Source organism: Dendronephthya gigantea, unplaced genomic scaffold (assembly GCF_004324835.1).
Source record: "Dendronephthya gigantea isolate DGI-Jeju-01 unplaced genomic scaffold, DenGig_1.0 000023F, whole genome shotgun sequence".
NCBI lineage: Eukaryota > Metazoa > Cnidaria > Anthozoa > Malacalcyonacea > Nephtheidae > Dendronephthya > Dendronephthya gigantea.
This window is the reverse complement of record NW_021163033.1, coordinates 386,412-401,217: the sequence shown is the minus strand read 5'-3', so window position 1 is coordinate 401,217 and position 14,806 is coordinate 386,412. Positions and strand designations below refer to the sequence as shown.

General features: G+C 39.6%; 4 protein-coding genes across 5 annotated transcripts; all 4 read right to left on the bottom strand.

The window, feature by feature from the left end:
- Positions 1-66: 66 nt before the first annotated feature.
- LOC114522496 (E3 ubiquitin-protein ligase TRIM36-like) lies at positions 67-3,880 on the bottom strand. The gene is made up of 2 exons (XM_028543188.1): positions 2,578-3,880; positions 67-1,135 (listed from the first exon to the last, which is right to left on the bottom strand). Exons 1-2 carry the CDS (start codon positions 3,746-3,748, stop codon positions 444-446), a joined length of 1,863 nt encoding a protein of 620 aa, XP_028398989.1. The 5' UTR covers positions 3,749-3,880; the 3' UTR covers positions 67-443.
- Positions 3,881-4,440: 560 nt separating this feature from the next.
- Positions 4,441-6,827, bottom strand: LOC114522492 (tripartite motif-containing protein 45-like). Its single transcript, XM_028543185.1, has 2 exons — positions 5,614-6,827; positions 4,441-5,360 (listed from the first exon to the last, which is right to left on the bottom strand). The coding sequence occupies exons 1-2, from the start codon at positions 6,740-6,742 to the stop codon at positions 4,588-4,590; spliced, it is 1,902 nt and encodes a 633-aa protein (XP_028398986.1). The 5' UTR covers positions 6,743-6,827; the 3' UTR covers positions 4,441-4,587.
- A 305-nt stretch (positions 6,828-7,132) lies between these two features.
- LOC114522494 (probable E3 ubiquitin-protein ligase MID2) lies at positions 7,133-10,011 on the bottom strand. Its single transcript, XM_028543186.1, has 2 exons — positions 8,701-10,011; positions 7,133-8,405 (listed from the first exon to the last, which is right to left on the bottom strand). Exons 1-2 carry the CDS (start codon positions 9,869-9,871, stop codon positions 7,675-7,677), a joined length of 1,902 nt encoding a protein of 633 aa, XP_028398987.1. The 5' UTR covers positions 9,872-10,011; the 3' UTR covers positions 7,133-7,674.
- Positions 10,012-10,585: 574 nt separating this feature from the next.
- On the bottom strand, positions 10,586-14,691 carry LOC114522489. 2 transcript variants are annotated; one of them, XM_028543181.1, is made up of 6 exons: positions 13,418-14,691; positions 12,841-13,035; positions 12,330-12,611; positions 11,844-12,128; positions 11,424-11,640; positions 10,586-11,134 (listed from the first exon to the last, which is right to left on the bottom strand). In XM_028543181.1, the coding sequence occupies exons 1-6, from the start codon at positions 14,592-14,594 to the stop codon at positions 11,116-11,118; spliced, it is 2,175 nt and encodes a 724-aa protein (XP_028398982.1). In that variant the 5' UTR covers positions 14,595-14,691; the 3' UTR covers positions 10,586-11,115. The 2 variants fall into 2 exon arrangements, with proteins under 2 accessions (XP_028398982.1, XP_028398983.1); XM_028543182.1 differs by having other exon boundaries at positions 13,424-14,691.
- Positions 14,692-14,806: the final 115 nt, after the last annotated feature.

Here is a 14,806-nt window from a genome sequence, read left to right as displayed (position 1 = left end):
ATTCCCCGGAAACTATACGGCTTTACTACGAACCAAAAATGAAAATGAAAGTGGAAATTCTTCAACTCGATCATTTTCGGTTCCTAGTTCCTAGTCTCTTTTTCACGTCTCATTACTCTCATAATAAATAAGCTAATAAATTATCTATCAAGGGCCAAGAAGGTCAGATTCAAACAGACGAGTCAATGAACAACATTTTAGAACCATGTCACACACACACACGTCTACATCCATGAAACGACGAAATTTTTCTTAAAAACGTTAAAAACTATACTTAAAACTGTTTCTTTGCAAGTCACTTATTAGTAAATCATTAAGTTCGTTAAACGTCTGCTATTGTTCTGGTAAGATAGTCGTTTTAGGGCTTTTAAGAGACTTTTAAGTTACAACTTACAAAACCTACAACGATATTTGGAAATGATTTGTTTGTTTGTTTTCTCATTTTACGATTCTTCAACACGTTCTCGCTGTGCTGAAATTTCACCGAATCGTCTCTTCATTTCTTGCACAAAAACGTGTGATCTTTGTGAAAGGATATCGACGAACCGAATATCTTTTAAACAGTTTGTTCCTTTGGCTTTCTCTGCAAACTCTATCGCTGCCGAAAACATGATTTCCGCACAGACGTCGGCGGGAAAGCCAAATCTACCAGAACTGAGTGAAGGCATGGCTATGCTTGTAGCACCTTTTTGACATGCATTAATCAAACTACTTAGGACTGCTTTGAAAAAGGCTTTCTTTGCCGTCTCTTTCTGACTAGTCGAGTGTCGATTCCATCTTGGACTCATCACATGAACGATGAACTTGCAAGGAAGATTTCCAGCAGTTGTAACTACGACGTCTCCGGTATTGAGATTTTTATTTTTCCGTTTCTTCCTGATGTCATTACATTCCTGCTGTATCTCCGTCCCCCCCACGCTCAAAAGGGCTCCCGGCACCCCCATGCAGCGTTGGTTCATCTGTTCATTCGTAGGATTGACGATAGCATCGACTGTTTCTTTTGTGATATCTCCCTGATGCACACAAACCATTACATTATTTGATAGCGGATGGCAAAATTTTTCAACAATTCTTTGTCTTCTTGTGTCTTCATTCTTTTCACTGCATGCCGTAGTCGTAGTACCACCATCAGCACCTAAACAAGATATTAATCAAACTTATGTGTTGGATGTTTTAGTATTTGATATTCTATAACAGATTAAACATATTACTGGGGGAGCTAAGCTTTCAGTATTTCACAGCTCTACTAGTCAGTTATAAAGAACTCCTTAATCTGGTAGTCACCTAGGGTGCTTTATAGTGTAACAGTTGGTGCAACATTTCTTGCCCTTCCACAGCTTTTCCAGGGCGTCGTGCCCTCCCCACAGTCTCTGCAGGGTGTCTTGCTCTCCCCACAGTTTCTGCAGAGTGTCTTGCCCTCCCCACAGTTTCTCCAGGGTGTCTTGCTCTCCCCACAGTTTCTGCCGGGTGTCTTGCCCTCCCCACCGTTTCTCCAGGGTGTCTTGCCCTCCCCACAGTTTCTCCAGGGTGTCTTGCCCTCCCCACAGTTTCTCCAGGGCGTCTTGCCCTCCCCACAGTTTCTCCAGGGTGTCTTGCCCTCCCCACAGTTTCTCCAGGGTGTCTTGCCCTCCCCACAGTTTCTGCCGGGTGTCTTGCCCTCCCCACCGTTTCTCCAGGGTGTCTTGCCCTCCCCACAGTTTCTCCAGGGTGTCTTGCCCTCCCCCAGTTTCTCCAGGGTGTCTTGCCCTCCCCACAGTTTCTCCAGGGTGTCTTGCCCTCCCCACAGTTTCTCCAGGGTGTCTTGCCCTCCCCACAGTTTCTCCAGGGCGTCTTGCCCTCCCCACAGTTTCTCCAGGGTGTCTTGCCCTCCCCACAGTTTCTGCAGGGTGTCTTGCCCTCCCCACAGTTTCTCCGGGGTGTCTTGCCCTCCCCACAGTTTCTGCAGGGTGTCTTGCCCTCCCCACAGTTTCTCCAGGGTGTCTTGCCCTCCCCACAGTTTCTCCAGGGCGTCTTGCCCTCCCCACAGTTTCTGCAGGGTGTCTTGCCCTCCCCACAGTTTCTCCAGGGCGTCTTGCCCTCCCCACAGTTTCTCCAGGGTGTCTTGCCCTCCCCACAGTTTCTGCAGGGTGTCTTGCCCTCCCCACAGTTTCTCCAGGGTGTCTTGCCCTCCCCACAGTTTCTGCAGGGTGTCTTGCCCTCCCCACAGTTTCTCCAGGGTGTCTTGCCCTCCCCACAGTTTCTCCAGGGTGTCTTGCCCTCCCCACAGTTTCTCCAGGGTGTCTCGCCCTCCCCACAGTTTCTCCGGGGTGTCTTGCCCTCCCCACAGTTTCTCCAGGGTGTCTTGCCCTCCCCACAGTTTCTCCAGGGTGTCTTGCCCTCCCACAGTTTCTCCAGGGTGTCTTGCCCTCCCCACAGTTTCTCCAGGGTGTCTTGCCCTCCCCACAGTTTCTCCAGGGTGTCTTGCCTTCCCCCCAGTTTCTGCAAAGTGCCTTGCCCTTCCCATTTGTCAACTGGTGTTCTGAACTGTCACCAGACATACTGGCATAAGTAACACGCAGGTGATACTGTTTTTCATACCTGGATTTTTAATAACTTCCCCTAAACTTTCTACCAGCTTTCCCGTAATATTTTCGGTCAAAGGTTCCTCCTCTCTTGTGCAGTAAGTGTAGTAGAAATTCTCAACGCATGTCACTGGTGCTTCGCGATGCTCGTTTCTTTTCGTAAGAAGATTATTCGCGCTATCCAACATCATTTTCTGAGAAGAAAGTATTTCTTCTTCCGTTCCTTCCTCAACCAATTTCTTAGAAAGGTGAACGGATCTTTGCACGTTCTCCGCATACTGCTTGACTCCTGTAGTCTGTTTGTCTAGTTTTGCTTGTTCATGGTTATAGATTTCATCTACTTCATTCAAAAGCGATTCAACTTTTTGATCCAACATCTCGCCGATTTTTTTCGCAATGAACTCTTTTCGTTGTGTGATTTTACTCTTACAGAATTCAACATCACGAGCAAGCCCTTCACTTGTGTCCTCTAGGGTTTTAAGAAATAGATTATTTTCAGTTAAAACATCATCCATTTTCTTATTGCTTGAATCAAGCAGTTCCTTGTATTTGTTTACCACTTTGTTTATCAGAGAACATGAATGATCTGGCTTCATGTGTTCAAAATCCATGCAGTCCTTACAAATCAGCTGGTCGCAGGTTTCACAATAAACTTTCAATATCTCGCCCGGATGTTCATTGCAATACATTTTGTCCTTGATTTTCTTACGATTCTCCGGCTTCGACAACTCTTCCATCGTCAGAACAGAATGGCCAGTGTGTCCTCGATAACTGTTGTGGGCTGTCAGACATTCTTGGCATAAGAATTTCTCACAAGTGACACAGCGAGCGACTGAGTAGCTTTGAGTACAATTATGTGAACACGGAACGCCAAATTTACGATCTCGGTTGAGTACGGCTGTCGCTTTTACCATGTTGCAGATGAAATGATTTCGTCTCATGTCGGCGACATTTTTGTCAGGATCGAGTGTAAACATCTCTCGACAATTTGGACATGGAAACTCTCGAACTGGTCGATCACGAGGTGCTTTATCACGACATGTTTTCACGACGTCTTCCAAACAATCTTTACAGAATGAGTGGAAGCAAGGAAGAGTTCTCGGGTCTTTTAGCGGCTCCAGACATACAGTACATTCGAGATTTTCTTCAAGTTCATTAATCGGGTCATTCTCCAAAGGAAGAGCCATTTAAGACGGGAGAAACTCCAAAGCTGTACCAACTTTAACGGTAGACTTTGAATGGTCGTAGGGATGCTACAAGCCTATAAAAGAGTTTTGTTTGTATGTGATATCACATGACGTATGAGTATCAACATTCACTTCCTCTCGGATGAACGAATTCCTGGTATAAAACACTTGTGGTTGTATCAAATTACAATGGCGTGGTTCCTTATAGTTTTATATTCCGTTTTTCTTTAGACTTAACGTAAATGATAAATGCGTGACGTTTCTTAGAAAGCTAATTGTGTTTGAAATTATTCATGCTGGTATAATTTGGTAACAAAGTTTTCGAACAAAGTGCTCTTTGTAATGCTTCTTTCACTTCTTGACCGGATTCATAATGATAGGAAGTGTAAGCCACTGTTTGATTATAATCTCATCAGTGTCAAGGTTGAAGTGAAGTCGTGATGCAATAGTCTGTTCGTCACAGTTTCTCCGATTAGTAGATACCTACCACAAGACTATAGTTACTCAGAGTAACTAATAAGCCAATCTGGGGAAATATATTTTCAATTTGATCTCCCGAGATCCATTCATTCTGGCTTCGTTTTTTGTAAGGTATACTTGCCATATTCAGTTTATCGTTTCTGCAATGACTTGAACTGATAATCAAATTGAGCTACATTGTAATTAAACGGAATTATAGGTTTTGACTTTTATTTTGCCTAAGTTGTTAAACAATATTATATTTGTTTACCAAACTTTTATAACTAAGTAAATATGGAGTAATTCAAATTCAGCTCTTGGCGCGAATCTATATGCTTGTTAAATTCAAGTTTAAATTTAAATTCACATTGTTAGTTTAGTTATTCTGCTTTACATTGACTTTCTGTGTATACGATATCAGCAATTCGAAATTTCGTTTGGACAGAAGAACCAAATCTTCTCTTCATTTCTTGCACGAAGGCTTTTGAAGTCCGTTTGTTGATGTCGACGAAGCGAATGTTTTTTAGCTTGTTGGATTTGGGGGCATTCTTTGCAAAATTTGTCGCCGCCTCAAACAGAACTTCTGCACAAATTGGGACAGGGACGCCAGATCCCCCGCAACTTATAGCAGAGATGGAGATGCTTGTGGCGCCGTGTTGATCGGCAAGCTTTAAACAGCGGAGAATTGTGTTGAACAATACTTTTTTTACTGCGTCTTCCTTGTACTGGTATTCACGCAATTTTGGGCCCAGAGCATGAATGATAAATTTGCATGGAAGATTTCCTGCTTTTGTCACTACCAAATCTCCTGGATTGAGAGGTTTATTGTGTCGTTTCTTCATAATCTCAGTACTTTCATCTTGAATTGATCTCCCACCAACTCTTACGATGGCTCTTGCTGTTTTGCCATCATTTGTGAGATCTTTATCTGCTGGACTAACAATAACATCGGCTGACTCATTGGTAATATCTCCTTGATATACAGAAATGTTTACGTTCTTGTATACCACCGAAGAAATGTCAATGAGGTATTCTTCTGCTGCACTTCTGGTGTTGAACAAACTTTCTTCCGTCGTATCTTCACCCACTGCCAGAGATTCTTGGGTTGTTGTGCTGGAAGGATCTTCTTTTTTTATTTTATGTTTTGCTTCACCTAAACGAGATATTAAACGTCCATCAGAATGTCGTGTGTTAATCTACGATTTTAGGCTTCAGTGAATTGTTTAGTTGGACGTTCCCTCAGGAACGGATAATTTCACTAAAAGAAAAACACTGTCAACAATCATTAATGGTACCTGTCACGGCTCATGCATGTCACCATTAAACTTCCTATTGTATTTTTACCATGCAAGATCCTGCAAGATTGCAGGAAGTTCCTTTGGAGTCGTTTATTACGCATTAAATACCTGCGTCAGCATCCTCGTGCAAATGTTTGATTTCTCCCAGACTGTTCATCAGATGTTCCCTGATTCCTTTGTTCAATGGTTTCTTGTAGTCACTGTTTGAGTAGTTAAATTTAACCACTGATATCACTAACTTATAATGTTCTTTTTGTTGCTTTATGAGAAGATTATTTGCGCTATCCAAAGTCATCTTTTGAGAAGAAATGATTTCTTCCTCTGTGCCTTGTTCGACCAGTTTCTTACTAAGATAAACAGAATTTTGCAAGTTTTCTCCAAACTGCTTTCTTTCCAAGATTTGTTTATCAATTTTTTCTCGTGCTTCTGTGTGAATAACTTCTACTCTGTTCAGAAGTATTTCTGCTTTTTCATGCAACACTTCAGCGACATTCTTCAAAATAAACTGTTTTCGTTGTTTAATTTTAGTTTTGACATCCTCAGCATCACGATCAAGTTGTTGTGTTGCTTGCGATAATTCTTCGAGGCAGGAGTTGTTCTCAGCTAAAACGCCATCCATTGTTTCATTTTTTGAAGCTAGTAGTTCCTTATATTTATTAGCGACATCTTTAACAAGAAAACATGAATGATCTTGCTTTGTGTGTTTAAAATCCATGCAGTCCTTACAAATCAGCTGGTCGCAGGTTTCACAATAAACTTTCAATATCTCGCCCGGATGTTCATTGCAATACATTTTGTCCTTGATTTTCTTACGATTCTCCGGCTTTGACAACTCTTCCATCGTCAGAACAAAATGGCCAGTGTGTCCTCGATAACTGTCGTGAATAGTCAGACATTCTTGACATAAGAATTTCTCACAAGTGACACAGCGAGCGACTGAGTAGCTTTGACTACAATTATGTGAACACGGAACGCCAGTTCTTCGATCTCGGTTGAGTACGGCTGTCGCTTTTACAATGTTGCAGATGAAATGATTTCGTCTCATGTCGGCGACATTTTTGTCAGGATCGAGTGTAAACATCTCTCGACAATTTGGACATGGAAACTCTCGAACTGGTCGACCGCGAGGTGCTTCGTCACGACATGTTTTCACAACGTTTCCAAACAATCTTTGCAGAATGAGTGGAAGCAAGGAAGAGTTCTCGGGTCTTTTAGCGGCTCCAGACATACAGTACATTGTAGATTTTCTTCAAGTTCATTGATCGGGTCCGTCAAAGCGCCAGCCATTTGAAAACGATGAGAATTCTGAAACTAAGCGAGTTCTCACAGCAGACTTTGAATATATTCATTCCTTTAAGAAAAACAAAATACCTTAAACACTTGTTCTTTTCAAATTATAATAAAGATTAAATTGAGCGTGTACGTGGTAAGTCAAAAATAGCTGAAGCCTTTCATATTCAAATTGGCTGCTGGCGTGATTCGACCAATAAAAGAAAAGTTAAATACACTTTCATTATTTCTTATATTGTTTGAATTTTATTCTAACTTTTCAAGGGAATATTTTATAATATATCAATGATTCACTTTAGGCAAATTGAATCTGAAAGACATATGTTTTTATTAACTCCCTGCTACCGTGGTATTCCCTTGTCTATTGTAGATGAACATTTTGGGTTTCAACAATCTAGGAAATTTTCTTGGCACAAAGCCATCACTTAGGAGGAAGGGGTCGTGATGCAATAGTCTGTCCGTCACAGATTCTTCAATTAATGCTTACCCGTTGTCGTCATATCGACGCCAACAACTGATTTTATGGTCTATTTTGAAATACAAATATTGACAAGATTTTTACATACCACAAGGGGGAATACAAATATACCAAATCTGGGGGAATACAAATATACCAAAACATTTTCAGTTGCCAGTCGAGCTAGCATGCGTGGATAAAAAAAAAGAAAACAAAAATCCTAATTCAGTTCTTCATATATTAGCGGATTAAGACAAATAGTTAATATCTCAGTAAGACCTTTCCTTGGGTTGCTGTGTTGAACTAATTCTTTTCGATTTTTATTCATTTGTTAGCTTCGTTTTTGATATGTATACTTGCTACATCTAGGGTAGTGTTAGATCAGTTTTTGAGTTACATTGACGTTGGGGTACAAATTATGACTACTTTGACATTTCCCGTCTGAAAGAAGAACCAAATCTTTTCTTCATTTCTTGCGCCAACGCTTGTGAAATTTGTTTGTTGATGTCGACGAAGCGAATGTCTTTCAGATTGTAGGATTTGGGGGCATTCTTTGCAAAATTTGTCGCCGCCTCACACAACACTTCTGCGCCAATTGGAGCAGGAACACCTACTTCCCCGCAACCTATAGCAGGCATGGAGATGCTTGTAGCGCCATTTTGACCAGCAAGCTTTAAACACTTGAGAACTGCGTCAAATAACACTTTTTTGGCAGCGTCTCTGCGGTAATTATACGAACCTGGACCCACAGCATGAATGATAAATTTGCACGGAAGATTTCCTGCTTTTGTCACTATTGCATCCCCTGGATTGAGTGGTTTATTGCGTCGTCTCTTCATAATCTCAGTACTTTCATCTTGAATTGATCTCCCACCAACTTTTGCGATGGCTCTTGCTGTTTTGCCACTTTCATGGTCGAGATCTTCATTTGCTGAATTCACAATAAAATCGGCTGTCTCTTTAGTAATATCTCCTTGATATACAGAAATTTTTACACTATTGTATACAACCCAAGAAAACTTTTCGTCAATGTCGTATTCTTCTACTGCATTTCTGTTGCTGGACGAACTTTCTTCCGTCGTATCTTCAACCAGAAATTGTTGCGTTGTTGTGCTGGACTGAAGATTTTCTGTAATATCATTTTCAGCTTTACCTAAACGATATGAATGATTAAAATCCATCAAGGTGTCTTGGGTCAAATCTACAATTTTTTGGCTTCAGTGGATGGCATTTTACAAAGTTAAAGAGCGCGAGGAACAAGTTGACACTCCACCGGCGTTTTTACTCTTAACATGTGTTTAAAGCCTGGTTTGAGTGTATTAAATTTATGCATGATTAAATTTATGCATGATTAAATTTATGCATTTTATGCATCAATGACAACAATGATAGCCATAGCCTACCTGATACCTGTCAGGATTCATGAATACCTGTGTCAACTCACTTACCTTTGTTACTATCATTGATTTCTCCCAGACTGTTCATCAGCTGTTCCCTGGCCCCTTTGTTGAACGGGTTCTTGAAGTCACTGGTTGAGTAGTTAAATTTTACCACAGGTAACACTGCTCCGAAATTCGCTTTTTGTTGCTTCATGAGAAGACTATTTGCGCTATCTAAAATAATCTTTTGAGAAGAAATTATTTCTTCCTCCGTGCCTTGTTCGACCAGCTTCTTACTAAGATAAACATAATTTTGCAAGTTTTCTCCATACTGCTTTTTTTCCAAGATTTGTTTATCCATTTTTTCTCGTGCTTCTGTGTGAATAACTTCTACTCTGTTCAGAAGTGTTTCTGCTTTTTCATGCAACATTTCAGCGACATTCTTCAAGATAAACTCTTTTCGTTTTTTAATTTTACTTTTGACATCTTCAGCATCACGATCAAGTTGTTGTGTCGCTTTGGATAATTCTTCGAGGCAGGAGTTGTTCTCAGCTAAAACGCCATCCATTGTTTCATTTTTTGAAGCAAGTAGTTCCTTATATTTATCAGCGACATCTTTAACAAGGAAACATGAATGATCTGGCTTCGTGTGTTTAAAATCCATGCAGTCCTTACAAATCAGCTGGTCGCAGGTTTCACAGTAAACTTTAAGTTTCTTCCCCTGATGTTCATTGCAATACATTTTGTCATTGATTTTCTTACGATTCTCCGGCTTTGACAACTCTTCCATCGTCAGAACAGAATGACCAGTGTGTCCTCGATATTTGTTGTGATCTGTCAGACATTCCCGACATAAGAATTTCTCACAAGTGACACAGCGAGCGACTGAGTAGCTTTGACTACACTCATGTGAACACGGAACGCCAAATTTACGATCTCGGTTGAGTACGGCTGCCGCTTTTACCATGTTGCAGATGAAATGATTTCTTCTCATGTCGGCGACATTTTTATCAGGATCGAGTGTAAACATCTCTCGACAATTTGGACATGGAAACTCTCGAACTGGTCGACCGCGAGGTGCTTCGTCACGACATGTTTTCACAACGTCTTCCAAACAATCTTTACAGAATGAGTGAAAGCAAGGAAGAGTTCTCGGGTCTTTTAGTGGCTCCAGACATACAGTACATTGTAGATTTTCTTCAAGTTCATTGATTGGGTCCGTCTCCAAAGCACCAGCCATTTCAAATGAGAGCAACTATACTCCAAAGCTGCACCAACTTCCCGGTAGACTTTGCATTGCTATGGCCATATGAGTTTTGTTTGTGTATATTGTCACATGAATATCGAATTTCATCTCCACTTGAAAAAAAAAATTACTGATGTAAAAAAATTACCAAAATTATCAAATGACATTGCGGTGATTCTAATTATTTTAGATTCCGTGTTCTGTTAAACTTACCGTGCATGTCATGTCCAAGGCTGTTAAAATTTTGTAACAAAGAGTCGAACACAGTGCCGTCAGTGCGTTCATTTCACCTCTTGGCCGGATTTGTAAGTATAGAAAATTGTACGCGACGCGACTGATTCCGAATATATTTCATCAGTGTTGTTCTGGCCCGCCTGCGGGATTTTTCCCGTGCTCCAAGAGCAATCTGCCCCCTCATTGGTTGTCCTGTGGGATAAAGGGGGGGGGGCGTCTCAGGACTGGGATTTTTTCTGGTTTGTTTTTCGATGAGAGAAGCACTAGTTTTCTTACCAAAACTTTGTAGAATTGTATTTGTTTTTTCCTTTTTATTAAGCAATTTCTAAAACTACTCGAAGTCATTTGGTTACAGGGCTGATGAAGGGGCCGCGGGGTAGCCAAGGGTTCTGAAGGATCAGCACAAGTGTCATTAAGGTTGATGGGAAGTCGTGCTGCAATAATTTATCATCTTAACTACAAAAAAATACTACCACAGATTCTTTGATAGGTGCTTATTCATTGCACCAATACGAGTGACCCTTAGAGAGTCAGTTTAGACAAAATGTTTCTCTGCTTCAAGCAACATTTTTCTAGGAATTCGTACCATTTGCAATTTTGCATCTATCTTTACAAAAGAATATATTTAATCACAAAAAATTGTACCTACGCTTACACAAAAAATATAAACAGCTACTAACACACTTTGTTGTAGAACGGAGGAATATTCCTTGTTAATAATTCTTGTTTTCTTCTACTTCACCTTTTGGTGTTCATTGAACTTTCTTCCATGAACTTAATGTCTCTTTGCCCAAGAAGACTTTAAGACTATTTTTATCCTTTTGCTGGAAAGGTTTCCTTGGTTCATTCCTTTCACAATCTTCGTCTATATAAATGCTTTGATATGCTTCATTCCAATTTCTGGTAGCTGAGTTCTTCATGGAGCTGATATTTCTACAACCTCATTTGCAGCCATTTCAATAAGTTTAACATCCAGAAGATTTCCTCTAATCATCTGTGGTGTATTAACAACCATTTTTGCCACTAAAGGAACATAAAGAATGTTGATTTTATTTGGGCGTTAGATATGTGAAGATAAAGTCAAGATAAAATAAAATAAAGATATTACAATTATAATCAAGCTATACATGCATACGACATACACTATTAAGATGCACAATAACATTTGTTTTTTATCAGTGCCAAGCGAAGTGCAAAAAGTTCAAGTCATAATATGATAATTTCAAGCAAATACATCTTTACAAGCCTTCAGGATCCTTAAAGACAACCAATGCTTTTCCTCCTGGTAATAATCTCATTTCTTCAATTTTACCTCCATTTTTCTTTTTTTGAAAATGAATGAAAAGATCTTTTTTCCGTAGCGTCTTCAGGTAGTCCAAAAACCGTGATCGTCCGCGCTTCCTTCCCTCCTGAAGTTTCATATTCTGGTAATTTTTCTGCCGCTTTATTTAATGTACTTTTTCCTTTTCCTTTCACCTTGAACACGTTTCCTTTGAATATTTGCTCAGTATTGACGACTGTCGTGGCCGCTGAAAAGGAAACGAAATCAAAGAAAAAATGTTACGAAATCTGAGCCCAAACTTCACCTAATTTAACAAGCATCTTTCACTCCTTTTGTTGGAACTTTTTTCAAGTCAATCCTGACGAAAAACTGTTTATGTTACAATACAAATGTACCAGTTGTTAGGGAAAGTAACCCAAAAATCCACTGAACCAAACCCATATTACAAACCTTCAGGATCCTCAAAGACAACCATTGCTTTTCCTCCTGGTAATAACGTAACCTCTTCAATTTCACCTCCTCCATTTTTCTTCCTTTGAAAATGAATGTGAAGACCTTTTTCCGTAGCGTCTTCAGGTAGTCCAAAAACCGTGATCGTCCGCGCTTCCTTCCCTCTTGAACTTTCATCTGTCGTCAATTTTTCCACGTTATCTTCAAATGTTTCTTTTTCCACAAGATTCACCTTCAATAAATTCCCTTTGAATATTTGTTCCCTTTCTACAACCATCTTTGCCACTAAACAAGAAAAAAATTAAAGACACGAAAATTCAAGATCTGGGGACAAACCTCGTTAAATTGAACTGTAGTTATTTAAAAACGTGTTTGAGCAGTATTCTACAGTAACGTCCTTTATTTATATTTTGTTTCGTTGGGATGTAGATACAAAGAAAGTGCAGTTCCGAAAGGAAATCATCTGATAACGCGAAACTGGCAAACCTTCAGGATCCTCAAATACCACAAATGCTTTTCCTCCTGGTAATAATGTAATTTCTTCAATTTCTCCTCCTCTATTTTTCTTCTTTTGAAAATGAATGTGAACGCTGCTTTCCGTCACGTCTCCTGGAAGACCAGAGACCAAGATTGTTCGTGCTTCTTTCTCAGTTGAGATGTTTCTCAGTTGAGATGTTTCCATCCTTGATTTTGTATCAGCCGGGAGAAGTTTCACCTCCAAGGCATTTCCATAGATGATATGCTTTTTGTTGGCCACTGCTGTAGCAACTAAATAAGAAATAAACAAAGTTACATTACGAAAATTTCTTTTTAAAATATGCGATGCTGATTATTTATCTTTTCACACGTCCTCTGACCAAAGGTAGATTAAGTATTTGCAACACGGTGTAGAGATCGTTGAGTGCTATATTATGTAGTACTCACTGTAGTTCAAAATGCGCACGATTGAACACCTGCTTTGAAAGAAACGAATGATTTATTTGAATCACCGACAAACCTTCTGGGTCTGCAAAGGCAATTATTGCCTTTCGTCCGCTAATTAATGTAAATCTTTCAATTTCACCTCCACCATTTTTTTTCTTTTGAAAGTGAATATAGACCTGGTTTTCAGTCACTCCTTCAGGAATTCCAGTCACCAAAATCTTTTTCTCAAATTCAAAATCTGCTGGTATTTTTGTGATCGCGGGGTGTTCTTTAAAAAAGATTAATATATTATGGAACATGTCGCAGCTCTCGGAAGCTTTCGCCCAATTGGATAATGCTTTTCTATGCTGAAGGCCCGGGTTAACGGACCGAAAGCTTTGCAGTATTAAATACCTACGTGGTGTACCTACAAGCTAAATTACTTAATAGTTTTAATGATTAACGATTAACGATTTTAATGTCTCAGGATAACTTTTGTTGTACAGAAAAATTGAGTAATTCGCCTTTTTTCATATAGTCTGCATGTCTCGCATACTTGTTCAAGTATATATAAGAGTTAGCTAACAAACTTTTTCATAACAAACAATGATGACTTATCCTCCCCTCCCCCCCCTTGCTCTTTAATGTCGTCATTCTTTACCTGTACTAACCTATACCTGTTTGTGGATTCTTTTCATTCACCTCTCCTAAACATGTTTCCAGCTCTCTCATAAATCCTTTATGTAATGGTTCTTTATTATCGCGGGGAGTGTAGTTAAATTCTGAAACAGGAATTGTTTTGTTTAAATCTGCAAGGCGTTTTCTCAGATTATTTGCGTTTTCCAGGATTATCTTCTGAGAGGATAATATTTCTTCATCAGTGCCTTGCTCGAGCAGTTTGTTCGAAAGATGAACAGATCTTTGTAAGTTTTCTACATACTCTTTTGTTTCTTTAGTTTGTTTGTCTAACTTTGTTCGTGTATTTGCGCGAACATTTTCTACTTTGTTAAAAAGTGTTTTTGTTTTTTGATCCAACATTTCAACGACATTCTTCAAAATGAACTCTTTTCGTTGGGTAATTTTAGTTTTGGCATATTCTGCATCGCGTTCAAGTCCTTCTGTTGTTCGCAACAATTTCTGAAGAGAGTAAATATTCTTAGCTAAAACTTCATTCATTATTTTATTATTAGAAGTGAGCAGTTCCTTGTATTTGTTGGCCACATCTTTAACAAGAAAACATGAATGATTTTCCTTCACGTGTTTAAAATCCATGCAGTCCTTGCAAATCAGCTGGTCGCAGGTTTCACAATAAACTTTAAGTTTTTTCCCCTGATGTTCATTGCAATACATTTTGTCATTGATTTTCTTACGATTCTCCGGCTTTGACAACTCTTCCATCGTCAGAACAGAATGACCAGTGTGTCCTCGATATTTGTTGTGATCTGTCAGACATTCCCGACATAAGAATTTCTCACAAGTGACACAGCGAGCGACTGAGTAGCTTTGACTACAATTATGTGAACACGGAACGCCAAATTTACGATCTCGGTTGAGTACGGCTGTCGCATTTACCATGTTGCAGATGAAATGATTTTTTCTCATGTCGGCGACATTTTTGTCAGGATCAAGTGTAAACATCTCTCGACAATATGGACATGGAAACTCTCGAACTGGTCGACCGCGAGGTGCTTTATCACGACATGTTTTCACAACGTCTTCCAAACAATCTTTACAGAATGAGTGGAAGCAAGGAAGAGTTCTCGGGTCTTTTAGCGGCTCCAGACAAACAGTACATTGTAGAGTTTCTTCAAGTTTATTGATCGGATCAGTTTCCAAAGCATGAGCCATTTGAAAACGATGAGAATTCTGAAACTAAGCGAGTCCTCACAGCAGACTTTGAATATTCATTTCTTTAAGAAAAACAAAATACCTCAAACACTTGTTCTTTTCAAATTATAATAAAGATTAAATTGAGCGTGTACGTGGTAAGTCAAAAATAGCTGAAGCCTTTCATATTCAAATTGGCTGCTGGCGTGATTCGACCAACAAAAGAAAAGTTA